This window comes from Gossypium hirsutum, chromosome A01 (assembly GCF_007990345.1).
Source record: "Gossypium hirsutum isolate 1008001.06 chromosome A01, Gossypium_hirsutum_v2.1, whole genome shotgun sequence".
Classification (NCBI taxonomy): Eukaryota; Viridiplantae; Streptophyta; class Magnoliopsida; order Malvales; family Malvaceae; genus Gossypium; species Gossypium hirsutum.
In genome coordinates this window covers 1,843,258-1,858,848 of record NC_053424.1, presented here as the reverse complement: position 1 = coordinate 1,858,848, position 15,591 = coordinate 1,843,258, and the positions used below count along the sequence as shown (strand labels likewise).

At 28.3% G+C, this 15,591-nt stretch overlaps 2 protein-coding genes and 1 non-coding gene across 4 annotated transcripts; 2 read left to right on the top strand and 1 right to left on the bottom strand.

Annotated features, from left to right (window-relative positions):
* Positions 1-2,014: 2,014 nt before the first annotated feature.
* Positions 2,015-2,724, bottom strand: LOC107938472 (signaling peptide TAXIMIN 2). Its single transcript, XM_016871641.2, has 2 exons — positions 2,544-2,724; positions 2,015-2,388 (listed from the first exon to the last, which is right to left on the bottom strand). Exons 1-2 carry the CDS (start codon positions 2,639-2,641, stop codon positions 2,265-2,267), a joined length of 222 nt encoding a protein of 73 aa, XP_016727130.1. The 5' UTR covers positions 2,642-2,724; the 3' UTR covers positions 2,015-2,264.
* A 3,108-nt stretch (positions 2,725-5,832) lies between these two features.
* TRNAN-GUU (transfer RNA asparagine (anticodon GUU)) lies at positions 5,833-5,906 on the top strand. The gene has a single exon. It is a non-coding gene; the product is annotated as a tRNA-Asn (tRNA).
* A 5,985-nt stretch (positions 5,907-11,891) lies between these two features.
* On the top strand, positions 11,892-14,573 carry LOC107938455 (transcription activator GLK1). Of its 2 annotated transcripts, XM_016871625.2 has the most exons (7): positions 11,892-12,134; positions 12,212-12,725; positions 12,882-13,022; positions 13,157-13,501; positions 13,586-13,648; positions 13,765-13,884; positions 14,171-14,573. In XM_016871625.2, exons 2-7 carry the CDS (start codon positions 12,270-12,272, stop codon positions 14,318-14,320), a joined length of 1,275 nt encoding a protein of 424 aa, XP_016727114.1. In that variant the 5' UTR covers positions 11,892-12,134; positions 12,212-12,269; the 3' UTR covers positions 14,321-14,573. The 2 variants fall into 2 exon arrangements, with proteins under 2 accessions (XP_016727114.1, XP_016727113.1); XM_016871624.2 differs by having other exon boundaries at positions 12,026-12,725.
* Positions 14,574-15,591: the final 1,018 nt, after the last annotated feature.

The window sequence follows — 15,591 nt, the reverse complement described above, 5'->3', positions numbered from 1 at the left end:
GTTGGTCACTCAATTTTTAGGTTGTTTTTATTTTGGTCATTTAAAGTGAAATTATTGCAATTCTGTCATAGGGTGTTTTCATTTTAATCACCCGACTGTTAAATCTCCAACAGCAGTTAATCGTACACGCCACATTCCATTCACATTTTCATTTTGGTCAACTAACTTCGAGGTCACTTTCATTTTGGTCACCCAAAAAAAATCTATTTTTAAAAGTATTGTTTGGGTAGAATTTTTTTGTCAAATTGTACTTGTTTATCACAATGTCAAAAATTCTAATTTTTTTCAATATTAAAAATTTAAATTTCAAAACATAAAAATAATTTAAATAAATTGTTGAATTTTTTTATCCCTTGATAATGTTAATCGACTTAATTGCTATAATATTGAAATTAATTAAATTAATTTCCTTCTAAATTTCAAAATTTTATTTTATGTTTCTATATTATTCATAATGAAATCATATTTAATAACTGTTTGCAAAACTTAACTTTCTTTTGATTATATAATCTTGAACTTTTCATACTAAGCTAAAAGCAAAGGAAAAATCATTGCAATTGATTAAATTAGTTGCTCATTCTCCGTTCGAGATTATGAGTTTTGTTTAGGATGAAAGATAATTAATTGTAAGTATTTTTCTTTACTTTAGCTTAATATAAAAGACTTAAGAATCAGAAGAAATTTGATTTTCATGTACAATTGCAATTGGTTTTGATGTTTTGTAATTTAAAATTTTAATATTAAAAAGAAATTAGAACTTTGGATAAACGGATAAACGAGTACAATTTGATAAATTTTAAAGCATTATTTTAAATTTTATCACTTTTTTACTTTAATCCTTAATGTCTTTTTAAAAAATATATTTTTTAAGTGACCAAAATAAAAGCAATCTAATATCCAACCCCATTTCACTAATAATTTAATTTTAAAATTTTTAATTAATATTATATTTAAACATGTTCAAATCCCGATCCATAAATACATACTTTGGAGTTGGAGGGCATCATTCGGAGATTTTTCGAAGTTCAAAAAATTTATGAAATCAAAACATGTGCCCTATCTTTATCTTTATCTGTTTCTGTATTAATGGCGCACTAACTTCCCTTTGTTTTTCAAAAATCATGATTAAATTTCTTATTCCTCCATCCTCGTCATTCTGTTTCAATGATCTTTTTAAGGGTTTAATTCTCATTTTAATCCCTTTTACATTTAATTTGATATAATTTAATCATTTATTTTAATGACGTAATATTACTAACAAACTATTTTTAATTTAAGTAATGAGGTGTATTTTTAAAAATAGCTGAATTTTTATATGAGTATTACTTTTCAAAATTAAATCTAAATTAAATATTATTATCGATCAAATATTCGAATCCATAGTAAAAACGATTCCTAATTTGTTGATCGTTTTCTCAATATTCAAATTCAAAAAATTATAAATCTAAATCCGACAAAATTCTTTATATATATATATATATTAACAATGAAAATAAGTATTTTGTAACTAATGGATTCAAATATTCAAACTCGAATCCACATATGTTATCCTAATAAGTAATATGGTTTCAAATAAAGTTGTTTGAACTGAATCGAATTGGTCGATCGATTCGAGAACCAATTGGTATACTGATTTAAGAAAATGCATTGAACCAGTTAATTCGAAAATCAATATTGACCTATTGAATCAGGCAAAAAACTGATTAAGTCAAGTAGTTGCACCTAATTTTTAATATCTTTTAATTATTATTTTAATCAAATAAGATGAATCGATTGGACTGACGAATCGGTAGCTTGACCGGTTGAAAACATTTACTAATAAAGGATATTTAGTATATATATCCGCGTCCACTCCAAATTAATCGTAAAAAAAATTTTAAAATACGAATCCATATATAATTCAAATAAAGAATATAAATCTAACATTCGTGAATATCCGAATTCGCAATCCAAACTTAATTAAATCAATAAAACTAGAATTTAAACCTCTTTTTAGCACATAAAAGAACAAAAATAATAATAAATTATCCATAAAAAGAAGTTCAAAAGCATCTTAGAATGTACAAAAGAGAAAGCACCCAAAATCAAGAATCAAATGCTTAAACTCTGTAAACCATCCAACATCAATGCCACGTTCATAAATCAATCATCTAAACAATAAAAATAATAAACTAAAAAATCAAATTAAAATCAGCACAACTTTCTCTAAGATCAAAGAAAAAAATTTTAAAAAAAAATTGAAGAACATGATCTTTGAACTAAAATCAACATGGGATTTGATCAATGAACCATCTAAGAACTTTAATAGGAAGCTTGATGAGACTCACCGCGAAATTGGCAAGTCCAGCACAACAAATACAGCATGGGCAAAGACAACTCAATATAGTCCTGCAAAAAAAAAATTTAAAACAACATTGAAATAATCGAATCCCACAATTTCAATCAAAAACAAAACAAAACCCATTTTTTTTTACTGGAATTTAACTCTTTGATCTATATGATTTCATTTACGAAGAAAAAAACAGATATGAAAGAAGACTTACCCGAGAACCCAAATGACGGCGCCGACGACGGATAAAACCAGTGCGATGAGAGCGAATGGGAGTCCTAATAAGAACCCCAATGGCCTGCAATCCCCCATTTTTGTTTGTAAACAAAAAATTTAAAGCTCTTTTGTTTGGTTTTTTTTTTCTTGTTCTGCGTTTAAAATTTGAAGTTGAAGACGATTTTAGTCAAATTTTATAATATAAATGGCAATGGCGGACGCGGAAAGAAACTGCCTGTCGAAATGACGGATTTACCCCTAATGAAATATGAAATTTCCTTGTTGTTTCGTATTGTGGATTGTTATTTTTATTGGGTTAAATTCACTGGACGTCCTCGAATTATTACATAGATTTTAAATTTGTCTCAAACTTTCGAAATATTATAAGTTCTTAAGTATTAATGTTGTGTCAATTAACGTAGTTTTTATCTTGAATGTTAAATGTCTATTTAAATCTAATGTAGAGCATATTTGAATCGTGTGGATGAAATTATAAATACATATGTTTTACAGCATAGATAACTTGAAATTCGATGTGTTAATAAGAAAAAAGGGTAAACTATACCAAGGTTACTAATCTATTAGTAGGTTTCCGTTTGAGCAGTCAATTTTGAAAAGTTACCAAAAAGTCACTAAATTATTCGAAAGTTTTAATTCAAGTCATTGAATTATTCAAACGTTTTCAATTAAGTCACTAGCTTTTAAGTTGCTTTTTTTAATTCTTGCCAGAGAGCGCGAAGTGAAGATTCAATAATCAATATGGTAGATTAGTAGCGATGAGTAGAAGAACATAAAATTGATCCAAGTCGATCCAACAGTCAATGTTGAAGATTGAAGAAGAAAATTGTTTGGATTTTAGTTCAAAAATTTGTGATGATCAAAATTGTTTCATGAAAAATAACTAAATTGTAGATGAGAAAGGAAATGAGAGCTTTCGATTAGTGTAGAAGGTGTGAATAGAAAAGGTTATACAACATCAATTTTAGTAGCCTAGTGACTTAAATGAAAAACTTTCGAATAGTTCAAATACTGTTTTTGTAACTTTTTGAAGTTGAGTGCACATAACGTAAATTTAATAATAGTTTAATAACATTGGATGTGGTTTACCTCAAGAAAAATGAAAACCCTCATAAATTTTATCGATACTCTCTCTTTTAACATGCCAAATGCAAACTATCACTTAATTGTGATAGGTACTATGTATGTGTTTAGATCTTTTTTGTATTTTAAACATGCTACGTATCAAATTTGAAATGACATTTAACATCCAATTTGACAGGTAAGCTAGTGGAAGAATCTAATTGATATAATATTGACATTTTGAAAATTAAATTAAAATATTTTAAAGTTTAAGGACTAATTTAAAATCTAGAAATTAATTTAGCGATGTTTTCTGATATTAACCCTTTTTATTTGCCAATGTCAAATGGTCTATGGGAATGAGAATAATTAATGGGCGCTATTAGCTGTTTGGAACCTTTCCTTGTGTTGGGATTATATTGACTTAAAATGTCAAAGGATTTGGTACGTGTTTTTTGAAAATATGTTTGAGATTTCATGGGTTCTTGGAAATTACAGTTAATGCCCCTAAATTATTAGTAAATTTAAAATTGGGTCAATTATCTTTTAAAAGTTACAAGCGGAAACTAAACAATTCGAAAGTTTTTATTTAAATCAATGGATTGATAAATTTTTTTAACCAACAAATGTTGGATGCAATAGTAAGACATATCGCATTCCCCAATGAATGATTCAAGTTCAAACATCGAAGATGCCATTCTTGGGAAAGGTAGTCATCAATCTCAAAAACATTAATTTTTGTGGACCGTAAAATAGTTATAGAAGATATATTAATTCAAAAAAAACGTCTAACAATTAAACCCAATATTAATGGAGGTTAATTTATCTAACGGGATAAACCATGTACCAATAAAAGGTACCAAATTGATTAAAAGTTTTCAAATCTACGTACCAATTAGGTGAAATAAAACTTATGAACTAAGTACAACTAACTCATTTTAAATTGTTTGCCACTAAAATCTCGTGATTTCATAAAGGTTAACACATGTGATAAGTCTCTATACTATTCGTAAATTTAGAATTTAGTTTCTATACTTTTGCTTCTAGGAATTTATTCCTTCTATTTTTCAGATTTTAAAATTTAGGTCAAACTGTTAACTGGTAAAATAATTTTGTTAAACTCAAGTTCATTACAATATCGTTTTTTAAGTTACATGACAACCAAGTGTGGGTTTTGTTTTTTAATTTTAAAATATCACATCAACAAATTTAATAAAAAAAGTAAGAATGTTAATAATTGGACCCAAAATTTGAAAAGTAAATAGAGTAAATTCTTAAAAATAAAAATACAAGGACTACATTTAAAATTTATAAGGAATATAAGGACCTACACCATATTTTAACATTTTCATAAATATCCAATCAATTCAAATGTCAAGGACCATTAACTAAACGTGTGGAGCTTCAACTTGTTTTTTTTTTCCTTTTTTTTCACATTGGTACAGTTGTGGAATTCTCCATTTTGGCGACCTTTGAGGCTTTGACGTTTTCATCCCTATTTTTGGGCAAATCGAACATAATTAATAGGTGACCTGCCTAGAGCTTTCCCTTGAGTTAAAAAAAAAAATCTTTTTTATCTGGTTGGTGAAGTTTGGATTTAGATAAAATAATGAAAACTAATATTTAAATTTAATTATAAAATTAAATATTGATTTTTTTCATTTTATCGTCATGTTCAATTTGTCAATTTCGAGATTGAAAATGAAAGTTTTGTTTAAACTGGATTTTAACTTGATTCGATCCATGAATAAATTTACTGTTTACTTGTTAAGGGGAAAAAACACTTTAATCGACAAATTTATTAAGAGAATTTGATCTTTTGGTACGAGATTATGAATTTGATCCAGAGTGAATCGAAGACCTAGTTCAATGAAATGACTACCTTGAAGTTTGCGGTGGTTAGATATATTGACTTTTAAATACAAATACATAATAATATTACGGGATATAAATATGATGTAAGAAAAAAAAACTATTACAAATATGACATGAATATACAATAATTATACAGAAGCTTATCAAATTAACAAGTGTTAAATGTAGTGATAAAACATATAGTACTTTCAATAGGAGACATAAATTTGAATCTTGGAGGCAGTATTATTAAGAGAGGCGATTATGAACCTTGAACATGAATTGTAAAATATATAATTAATTTACAGAAATTTACTTAAATAAATAAGTTAATGGGAAATACTTTATGCAAGGCTGGAATAGCTCAGTTGGTTAGAGCGTGTGGCTGTTAACCACAAGGTCGGAGGTTCAAGCCCTCCTTTTAGCGTTTTTGCCTTTTTTTGTGTAAAACCTGATTGATTAAAAGCCCAAATTTAACTCACAATGTTTTAAGCCCAAATTGTTAGAATTCTTATAGAACTTTATTTAAAGCCCAAATTAAATGGACAATGTTTTAAGCCCAACTAACATGAAAATAAAAGGTAAAAATCCTCTCCAGTCCCTCCCAATTTTGAAATTTAGTAAATTAGTCTCTCTCAAAAAATTGGAGCAATTAAGGACAATTTATCATGATGTTAATAATGTCTTTCATCAATTGTGCATACTTGTTATTGATATAGTAACAAATTTAACCTCAACATTTACATATGAACAAAAATATTGCATAAATATTACGGGTTTTAACATTTTTATCCAAGTTGAACTTAAGCAAAAATTTATGCCCATTTTTCAAGCTGGGCCCAAATTTTTTGTTGGAATCGGCCCTACCCATGAGCACATCTAATTATGCCTCATTAAACTGGATTGATGTCACTCATTAATCGGATTCTAATTTTGATAGTATTTATAATATTTTGATAAATCTATGAAAATAGTTACATAACATGAGGATTATATGATTCGAATCCAAAATATCGTAATTTCATTATCTCAATTTTACAAATTCAACCAAAATTAAATTTAATTATCAAGACCTCCTTTTCTAATTAGTAAAAACTTGTGGAAAAAAATGAAATATTTAAATAACTTTCATTTTAAATACAACTATTTGAAAAAGAGAATATGTTTTTTTGGATTTATTTTTATTTTATTTTTTATAATTAAAATAATTACTAATTAGATTCTTGAAAATATTTAAATTTATTAATTTTTTTTCAAAAATTAGATAAAAATGATCGTAATAGATATAACTTATTTTAGTTTAAATTATGGTTATAGTCTCTTTACTATGTTTAAATTTATACTAACGTATATAAGTCCTTATTCTTATATTTATTGAAAAATCAGCCTTAATAAATGGTCCTCACCATGCCCTTGAAGTTTGAAATAGTTTTGGCTATTCAATTGAAGAAAAAGTTTTGGCTATCAACTAGTCTTGTCAATGTCAATAAAATTCTTTATATATTTATATTGATTGAAACAGTTAGTTGATGTGAATTTATATGAATTTGGAGGAAAAATGTGAAAATTTATATGATTTTTTGGTTAAAATATGTTTTAAGTTTATGTGATTTTTATAAATTTAAAATTTACTCTATATATTTTTATTTTTAAAAATTTAGTCCTTTTACTTTCTAGATTTTAGAATTCAGGTCAAACTGTTAATACTGTTAAAACTATTTTCTTAAATTTAAGTTCATTACAACATCATTTTTTGTTATATTGCTACTAAGTGAATTTTTTTATTTCAAAATGTCAAACCAATAAATTTACAAAAAAGAAAAAGAAGACATTGCTAACAATTGGACCTAAATTTTGAAATTTGAAAAAATAGAATGACTAAATTCTTGAAAGTAAATGTACAATAATTAATTTTTGAATTTTTGATGAGTATAGGAACCTATGTCATATTTTAGCTTTTTTCTTTCTTTTTTTTTCTCTTTAAGAAAACTTTTAAGTTCTTTTATGACAAATATGAAATTTGTAGTCGTTGACGAAAGGATTTCATTGGAAATAGTTTGCAAAGTGTTGTTTGTCGAAAGTCAACTAGCCTCTTGACGGATCAGTATTATCCTCGATAAGGGTTCTGTCTTTTAACTTTATTGAAGGCTTGAGTGCCTAAAGAGGTAGTGAGTTATAGATTGAAAGCACCTAATTGGGTGCCTGAACAAGCAAATTGTAAGCGTTGTACACGGTTGGAATTGAATCCCTACCCTATAGAATATAGTTAGCTCAGGTAGTAACATTCACACCTATAAGTGACCTATTGCTATAGAAAGCATTCTCACTCTGTGAACTTGTCATCTCTTCAGATAGCTGTGCTTTGGTAGAGTTGAAAGACAACTTCTAACATGGACAATATGGACCCAATGAGTTATCTTCAACTCTCGATGGACGATACTTCTCAAACTTCTCCTATTAGTTGCCTGCCAATGATAAATCGGAGGAATGTGAGGATGATATTAATTCATCATGCCCCTCATGTCTCAAGCGACACACGTGTTACAATGACGAGACAAAATATCTAATGAAATCAACGTCCCCTCAACAGTAGACAACAAATCAAAGAAGCAAAAGGTTAAAACTTTGTGTTAGGAATGCATGTCGAGCCTTGACGAAGTTGGCAAAGACTGAGGCCTTGGACTTTAAAGGCACATTATGTAAATCATGGGGACATTATCCAAATTTATTTTGATTTAAAATCTCATCATGTGTGGCTCTTGTGTAGAGTTATTGTAGTCAAGGTTAGTTACGTTTCAAATATTGCTTTGTAATATTTAATTATGCTTATAATGATCTAGATTTAATAATTTTATCATTGTGAATCATATAATTGTAATTCCATATCAAAATTAGAGATAAATTCTATAATAAAAAAAAACTCTATTTTAGAGTATGATTTAATGAAAATAATTTTCTTGTAAAATATTAATTTAATAGTCAATAAAAATTTTATTTAAGGATATATTTTATAAATTTGGCATAATTATTATACAATAATTTAAATTGAAGCTAAGCTAAATTTAAAATATCTTTTATCTCGATGTAGAATTGACTCATGCGATAATGACATCATAATGTGTAATTTATAAATATTGGGTTATGAAAATATATTTATTTTAAAATCAGAAAATATTTTTTGATGGAAAAATAAAAATTAATTTAATTTCTTATGGCTAACATTTAAAGAAAACGAAAGCACAACGACTGCAAGCCGAAACGACAATTTGCAACACTGCAAAACGACAGCGACAAAAATGCTAGAAAAGGAAAGTACACGTTTCAACCGATTTGCAGAATATCTTTTAAATTGTGGTCATTGATTTTCACAGCATTTCATAATTGGAGGGTTTTTTTAATAATAATAATACTATTATTAAAATTATTATTTAAAAATATTATATAAATGCTTTTAGAGATTGTGTGACTCGAATCCTGTCATTTGTTGAATAAACAAATACAATAGGAAAATAAGAGGTTGATGGTTTTTTCAACCCTTAAAGTTGTAGTCGAAATTCATCTTATATAATTTTTTTTTTAATATTAGTAAATTTCTTCTTATTCGTTCGTGATTTTTCTTGAAAAATTTTTTCACGTAAAATCTAAGTATTCTTATTTTATTATTATTTTATCATTATTCTACCATCATTATAACAAATATAATTATTAATTATAATTTAAAAACAGGGAAAAAAAGGATAGATCAAAGGTTTATCCAAATTAAGAAAAACTAGCGATCACATTTTTGCTAACGTCAAATCTCAATAATTCGAGTGTTTGATCATATTCATAAATTAGATTTTTTTATTATAAATTATTAAATTTGATACATTTTTGTTGTTTTAAATCATGTAATCATGTCATTCTCATTAAAATTATCATTTAGAAAAATGATAAATAACTTTGTTTGGATGAAGTGAATTATAATAAAAATAAAAAAGTAATATAAAAAATATAGAAATTAATATTAGGTTGTGGTGAAAAAAATAAAACATATATTTATTTAAAAAAATTAAAAATAAATACGAAATGGTTGAATTCATGGTTTTTAAGTTGAAATTTCATCGTGTTTTCTTATTTTCTTAGATCTATTTAATGTAAAAAATATAAAAATACTCTCGTAATTATATTTATTATTTTGTAAAAAGAACATACACTTTAACCATTTTTCAATTGAGTTGGTGACCAATTGTCTGGTTGACTCGTGACACCAACTCAGTTAAAAGCTTAAATATAACTAGATTTTGTCGCACCCATGATATGGGTTAAATAAAATATTTTATAAATTTTTATTCAACAATGAATACGAGTGAAGTGATAATGAACCTATATTGTAACACTATTGAATATGTTTTATTTAAAGATGATATTAAAATATGAAAAAATAAAAGTATCACCGTAATAATATTAATTATAATTTAAAAGGAGGGGTATTTTTATAATTTCATAGCTGAGTTGATAATTAGGTCAAGGGTGACATTAACTTAGTAAAATGTTTAAATATAAGTATTAGATGTAGATAGATAGATAATATACAATTTATCCAAAAATAAAATGGCAATTTACATTTGAGGCCACTTAATTTAGCACCAATTTTCATATGGGTAACAAAACTTTTAATTTTATCAAATTATATCACTCAACTTCTATTATTAATAATTTTACTTATGCTAGCTAATTCCGTTAAGTAATTCTAAATTCCCATGAATAGAATTGACTCAAAATCAATATGTCATGTGTATTATCATGGGTCGAATTATCTGTCTAGACTTGAATGTTTGTCCGAAAAGTTGGAGAGTTTGGATAAAAAAATAAACCCAAAAAATAGACTTAAAACAAAGGCAGACCCTGCGTAGGATTTTTTTACACGGACCCGGTCCGATTTGAACCAGCCTAAACATTTTTTTGCTGTTGTTTTGGTACTATTTCGCTATTATATTGCTATTATTTTAGAGGCATTTACTTGCTAAGTTACAACTATCTTAGTGTTTTTTAAGTACAATATATTTTTAATGTATTTTCCATTTGTTAGTAAACATTTATTTTAATGTATTTGGTATATTATATTTTTTAAATTTATTTTTATATAAACATAATCTAAAAAAATCAATACGAGTAGGCTAGTTTGAGCTTGAGTTTAGTTTTTTTTTTTTAATTTGGGTCAGGCTTGAGTAGAATTTTAGGTCATTTTCGGGCCATACCGAACTTAAAGTTTTACATCAGCCCAGCCATAACCCTACCCTGCCTAGCCCATCATCAGGTCTACATGTCTTTAATAAGACACATTCACGTTGAAATTATTTAACAAAACCAGCTCAAGAGATCTAATTTGTTAATACACTGTTTAACTTAATTGCTTGATTGATTGATGACTATTTATTGAATGAATTAAAAAGTTTTAAGATAATTACATAATCATCCAACTTTTTCTTTTTTTATGCAATAATTATGGGAATCCTCGTACATGTGCTTTCACCAAATTGAGAAATTGATGGACATAAATTGATTAAGGATCCTCATTAATATATTTTTCAAAAGGATACCTAGAATGTTGTATTTAGATTATGGAAATACAATCACATGAGTGAATCGATGTTAAAATATCTTATGTGGATTGGGATTAGGGTTTGAGAAAAAAAAAGAAGAGAAATTAAAAATCGATTAGAAGGGGTGTTTGGATCGTTTTCGGAATATCTAATTTCTGTTCCATATTCATACTATTAATAAAACTCCTAATTGAATTGGTGTCCCGATGGGTATCAATTCATTTAGGAAATGATTAATATACCTTTTTATTAAATGATTACTATTGTGTTATTTTGATGACATTTTTGTCTTTTTATTATTTTATATAGTTTTTAAATAAAATAACTAAAATTAACATATATAGGGATTGAATTCGTGTTTAATGAATTTATAAACGAATTCTTTACAATTTCACCAATAATAATTCTCGAGTAAACTTAAAAATTTTTACTTTTAACATAAAATATTTTTCATCATTATATTTGTGTATCTATACTGTTAATAAAATATTTTCATCTGTTATTATTTATCAGTTCCAAATCATATTTTTCATTGTTTATTGTATATTATATTTTTTAAATACAAATTTATATTTTAAATATATGATTCTCAAACGTATACGCGTGTGATAGAGTTTCTAGTATATATAAATTGCTTGAATGATTACTTTATGTTCGTTTTACAATCCATATTCAGGTGTCGGGACTACCCCTCCAAACAGAGTTCGAATATGAAACTTAATTTAAAATTTTGGTTCTAAAATTTAATGTGTGCTTGGCACACTCCTATAGTAGGGTATGATGACCTATCAAACCCCATTTGAAGAGTAATCCACTTTTACCCCTTCATTATTATTATTTTTAATAATGTAATTTTAATAGCAATATAGATATAGTAATTTTTAATTATTATTTATAACATAAATTAGTCTTTAAAAATATTTTTAAAAAAATTGGAAGCTTTCAAGCCAAAACTCCGAATAAGAACAAAAACATATGTAAAAACAAACAAATTGCAAGAGGTCTCAACTCTCAACCCAAGTTGTGGTGCATATCCCATTTTCCACACTCCATTTCCCCAGATTTTCACGGTACACAAACGGCCATAATCCCCACCAACTCATTATATATATAATTTCTGGGTTCAACCGTTTCTTGTTGTTTGTAGTTTTGGTTTTAATCTTTGAAGGAAGCAAAAAAGAAGGGAAAAAAAAAAGTTTGAATTAATGCTAGCTGTGTCACCTTTGAGGAACAACACAAGCACAGATGATGACGAAGGAGAGATGGAGAGTACTTTCACAGTCAGCTCCGACGAGTTCCCGGATTTCGCTGACGGGAACTTACTTGAAAGTATCGATTTCGACGATCTTTTTCTCAGCATCGGTGTTGATGGCGACGTGTTACCTGATTTGGAGATGGACCCCGAAATTTTGGTTGAATTGCCCCCCGCCGGCGAGGAATCGGAGATGAATGCGTCGGGAGAAAAAATCGAGGAAAGTGATAATCAGAGGAAAGATGAAGAAGAAAATAAGGTTTCGACGAGTAAAGGCGATGAGGAAACCGTCAGTAAAAGTGAGGAGACTAAAGCAGTTAAAACAGGCTCTAAAGATGGTGATAAGGGAAGAAAATCGTCAATAAAAGGAAAGAGTAACAACAACAATCAAGGCACTCGAAAACTGAAGGTAACTGATACTCGGATTTTAGGGTTTCATTTAGTTTGTCCAGAATTCTATGGGTTTGAGTATTGGGGATACTTTTTGCTACGCATACAAAATCCGTCACTAAAAAGAATTAGGCTTCTTTGTTGCTAGTTTTCTCTTATTTTGAATTGTTTGAAGGTGGATTGGACGCCGGAGCTTCACCGAAGGTTTGTACAAGCGGTGGAGCAGCTCGGGGTGGATAAGGCGGTGCCGTCGAGAATTTTAGAGCTTATGGGAATTGATTGTCTCACTCGCCATAACATCGCCAGCCATCTTCAAGTAAATATAATTATAACCATTAATTCTTCAAAAAAATATTTTTTTCGGCTGTTCATCGATTAAAATTTTAAGAATTTCATTAAATTTGTTGATAAATATATATATTTTTGTTATAATTATGTTTTGTGGTGCAGAAATATAGATCTCATAGGAAGCATTTACTAGCTCGTGAAGCGGAGGCGGCAAGTTGGATACACAGACGGCAAATATACGGCGGCGCTACGCCGGTTGGTGGAGGAGGGAAGCGAGATGTGAACCATTGGCTTCCACCCACAATGGGTTTCCCGCCATCGGCTTCACCCATGCACCACCAGAACCACCATTTTAGGCCATTGCATGTATGGGGTCATCCCACTATGGATCAGTCTATAATGCACTTATGGCCAAAACACTTAGCACCCCCTCCGCCACCACCACGGCCAGCTTGGGGACCTACACCACCGGCAGACCCTAGCTTTTGGCACCATCAGCACCACCGTGTATGCTCTTGTCACCCTTTTCTTTAGTAGAAATCTAAAAGAATATTAGCTGCTAAAAGTGTTTTTTTTTTTTTGGTTTATTAGGTACCAAATGGACAAACCCCGGGAACACCGTGCTTTCCCCCGCCATTGACGGCGGCACCAACGGTAAACCGTTCACTCATTACTGTTTTGGAGGCTTCTTATTTTGTATACTTATATAATCAAATTAAAATGATTAGGTTATTAATTTAGTGGGATTTGGTGCTATAATTTACATGCAGAGATTTGGTGTAGTACCGGTGCCGGGCATTCCTCCTCACCATGCAATGTACAAAGCTGACACCGGCATCGGTGTCCCTGCCAGCCAATTACGTCGCCACCCTCTCGTCGACTTACATCCGGTTAGTAGCTTATACTTTGTTATCAATGAATTAGTTATAAAACACTGAAAAAAAAATTAAATTTCGAATCTTAAACTTAAACGAGGATTTTAGTTATATTTTCAATAAACAAATAAAAGCAAAGCAATTTAAAAAAAAAATTTCTTGGATAAACATTAATTCACATACTTACGATATAAGATAAAAATTTTAAGCATTTTTAACAAAATAACCCTCAATAATTATTATTGACGTTAAATCTATGATTTCATCCATAATATTTATATCTACAAATTATGTGACACAGTCGAAAGAGAGCATCGATGCCGCTATCGGGGACGTTTTATCGAAACCGTGGCTGCCGCTTCCTATCGGGCTGAAACCGCCATCAACGGATGGTGTTTTGGTGGAGCTACAACGTCAAGGAGTCCCAAAGATTCCACCTTCTTGTGCTTGAACCGCTTCCGGCCCACAGCGGCGAAAACTGTTAAATCCGACGACATATCTCGACGTTAAATTCGTGTAGAAATCAAATCCTTCAAAAGGGTTTTTTTTTTCCGACTAGAGTTGCAGAGCAACTTGGTTGTTGTTTTTGTTCCAGTGCGAGGACAGGTTTATTAATTAAGGTTGCCTAATCGATCCACTGTCTTGTAATGAAAAACCAGTTTTTTTTTGTAATGGTTTTAATGAATTGAGATAATTTATTTGGATTTATGTTTTGATAATGAAATTGTTGGGTCATTGTCAATAAAATAGTGACTTAACATTTCCCATTTCTCTTCTCAAAGGGAAAAAAAAACATTCCCATTACTAAATTAACATTGATGGAGGGATTTTTTTTAATTTAGGAGTTAAATGGTTTTCTTTAAATAATTCGAGGGGTTTAATAAAAATTTAAAAAAAAATTGAGATTAATGAGAATTTTAAAAAAATTTAGAATAACTTAATTAAAATTTTGAAATAAAAATAAAATGTATAATGAAAATTTTTAAAATTTTTAAAAATTTTCAAAAATTTTAGGAGTCATTACCATCCGCCTGATTATTAAGTTTTGATTAATTTAAATAAATCAATTATAATAATTTTTTAAATAAAATCTATTGATAAATGCTGGGTGAATGGTAAAATATATACGTTGCAATTAAGTAACACTTAGTATATGATGAAAGTGATCATTTTATTTACATTCTCATTAATACGGTAATGTGATTCCCATGATAGAACAGGATAAAGTAACTTTCCCATGTAAATTAAAAAGCTAAAAAAATTATATTAACACAAAATTAACCCCATTTTATATTAGTTTAGGGTATTATTCTATTAATAAATGTAAAAAATAAGGTATTGCCTCCATCCTCCTATATGATTTTCTCTATTATATGAATTACTTATTATTTTTCGTAGAATATGGGTAGAATTATTCCATTTAAGTTGTGTAGGAATTGTGAGTTAGACCGTCTTTGGTTTCACATTCCTATGATTTAATTATTTGTAGTATTGCTCAAAGTAATACCTAAAATCAACCCTTTTTTAACATTCTTTTTTGTTAGTTTTTAACTAAAACAGAACATGATTTCAAGTATTTTTATTTATTTATTCCAAAACAAGTTTTATATATACTTAATTTTATATATGCATCGTTATATTTAGAAAATATATGTAAAACAAATTTGAAACAATCTTACTTTCATTTAAAATTATAAATTAAAAAATAAATTAAAAAGTATT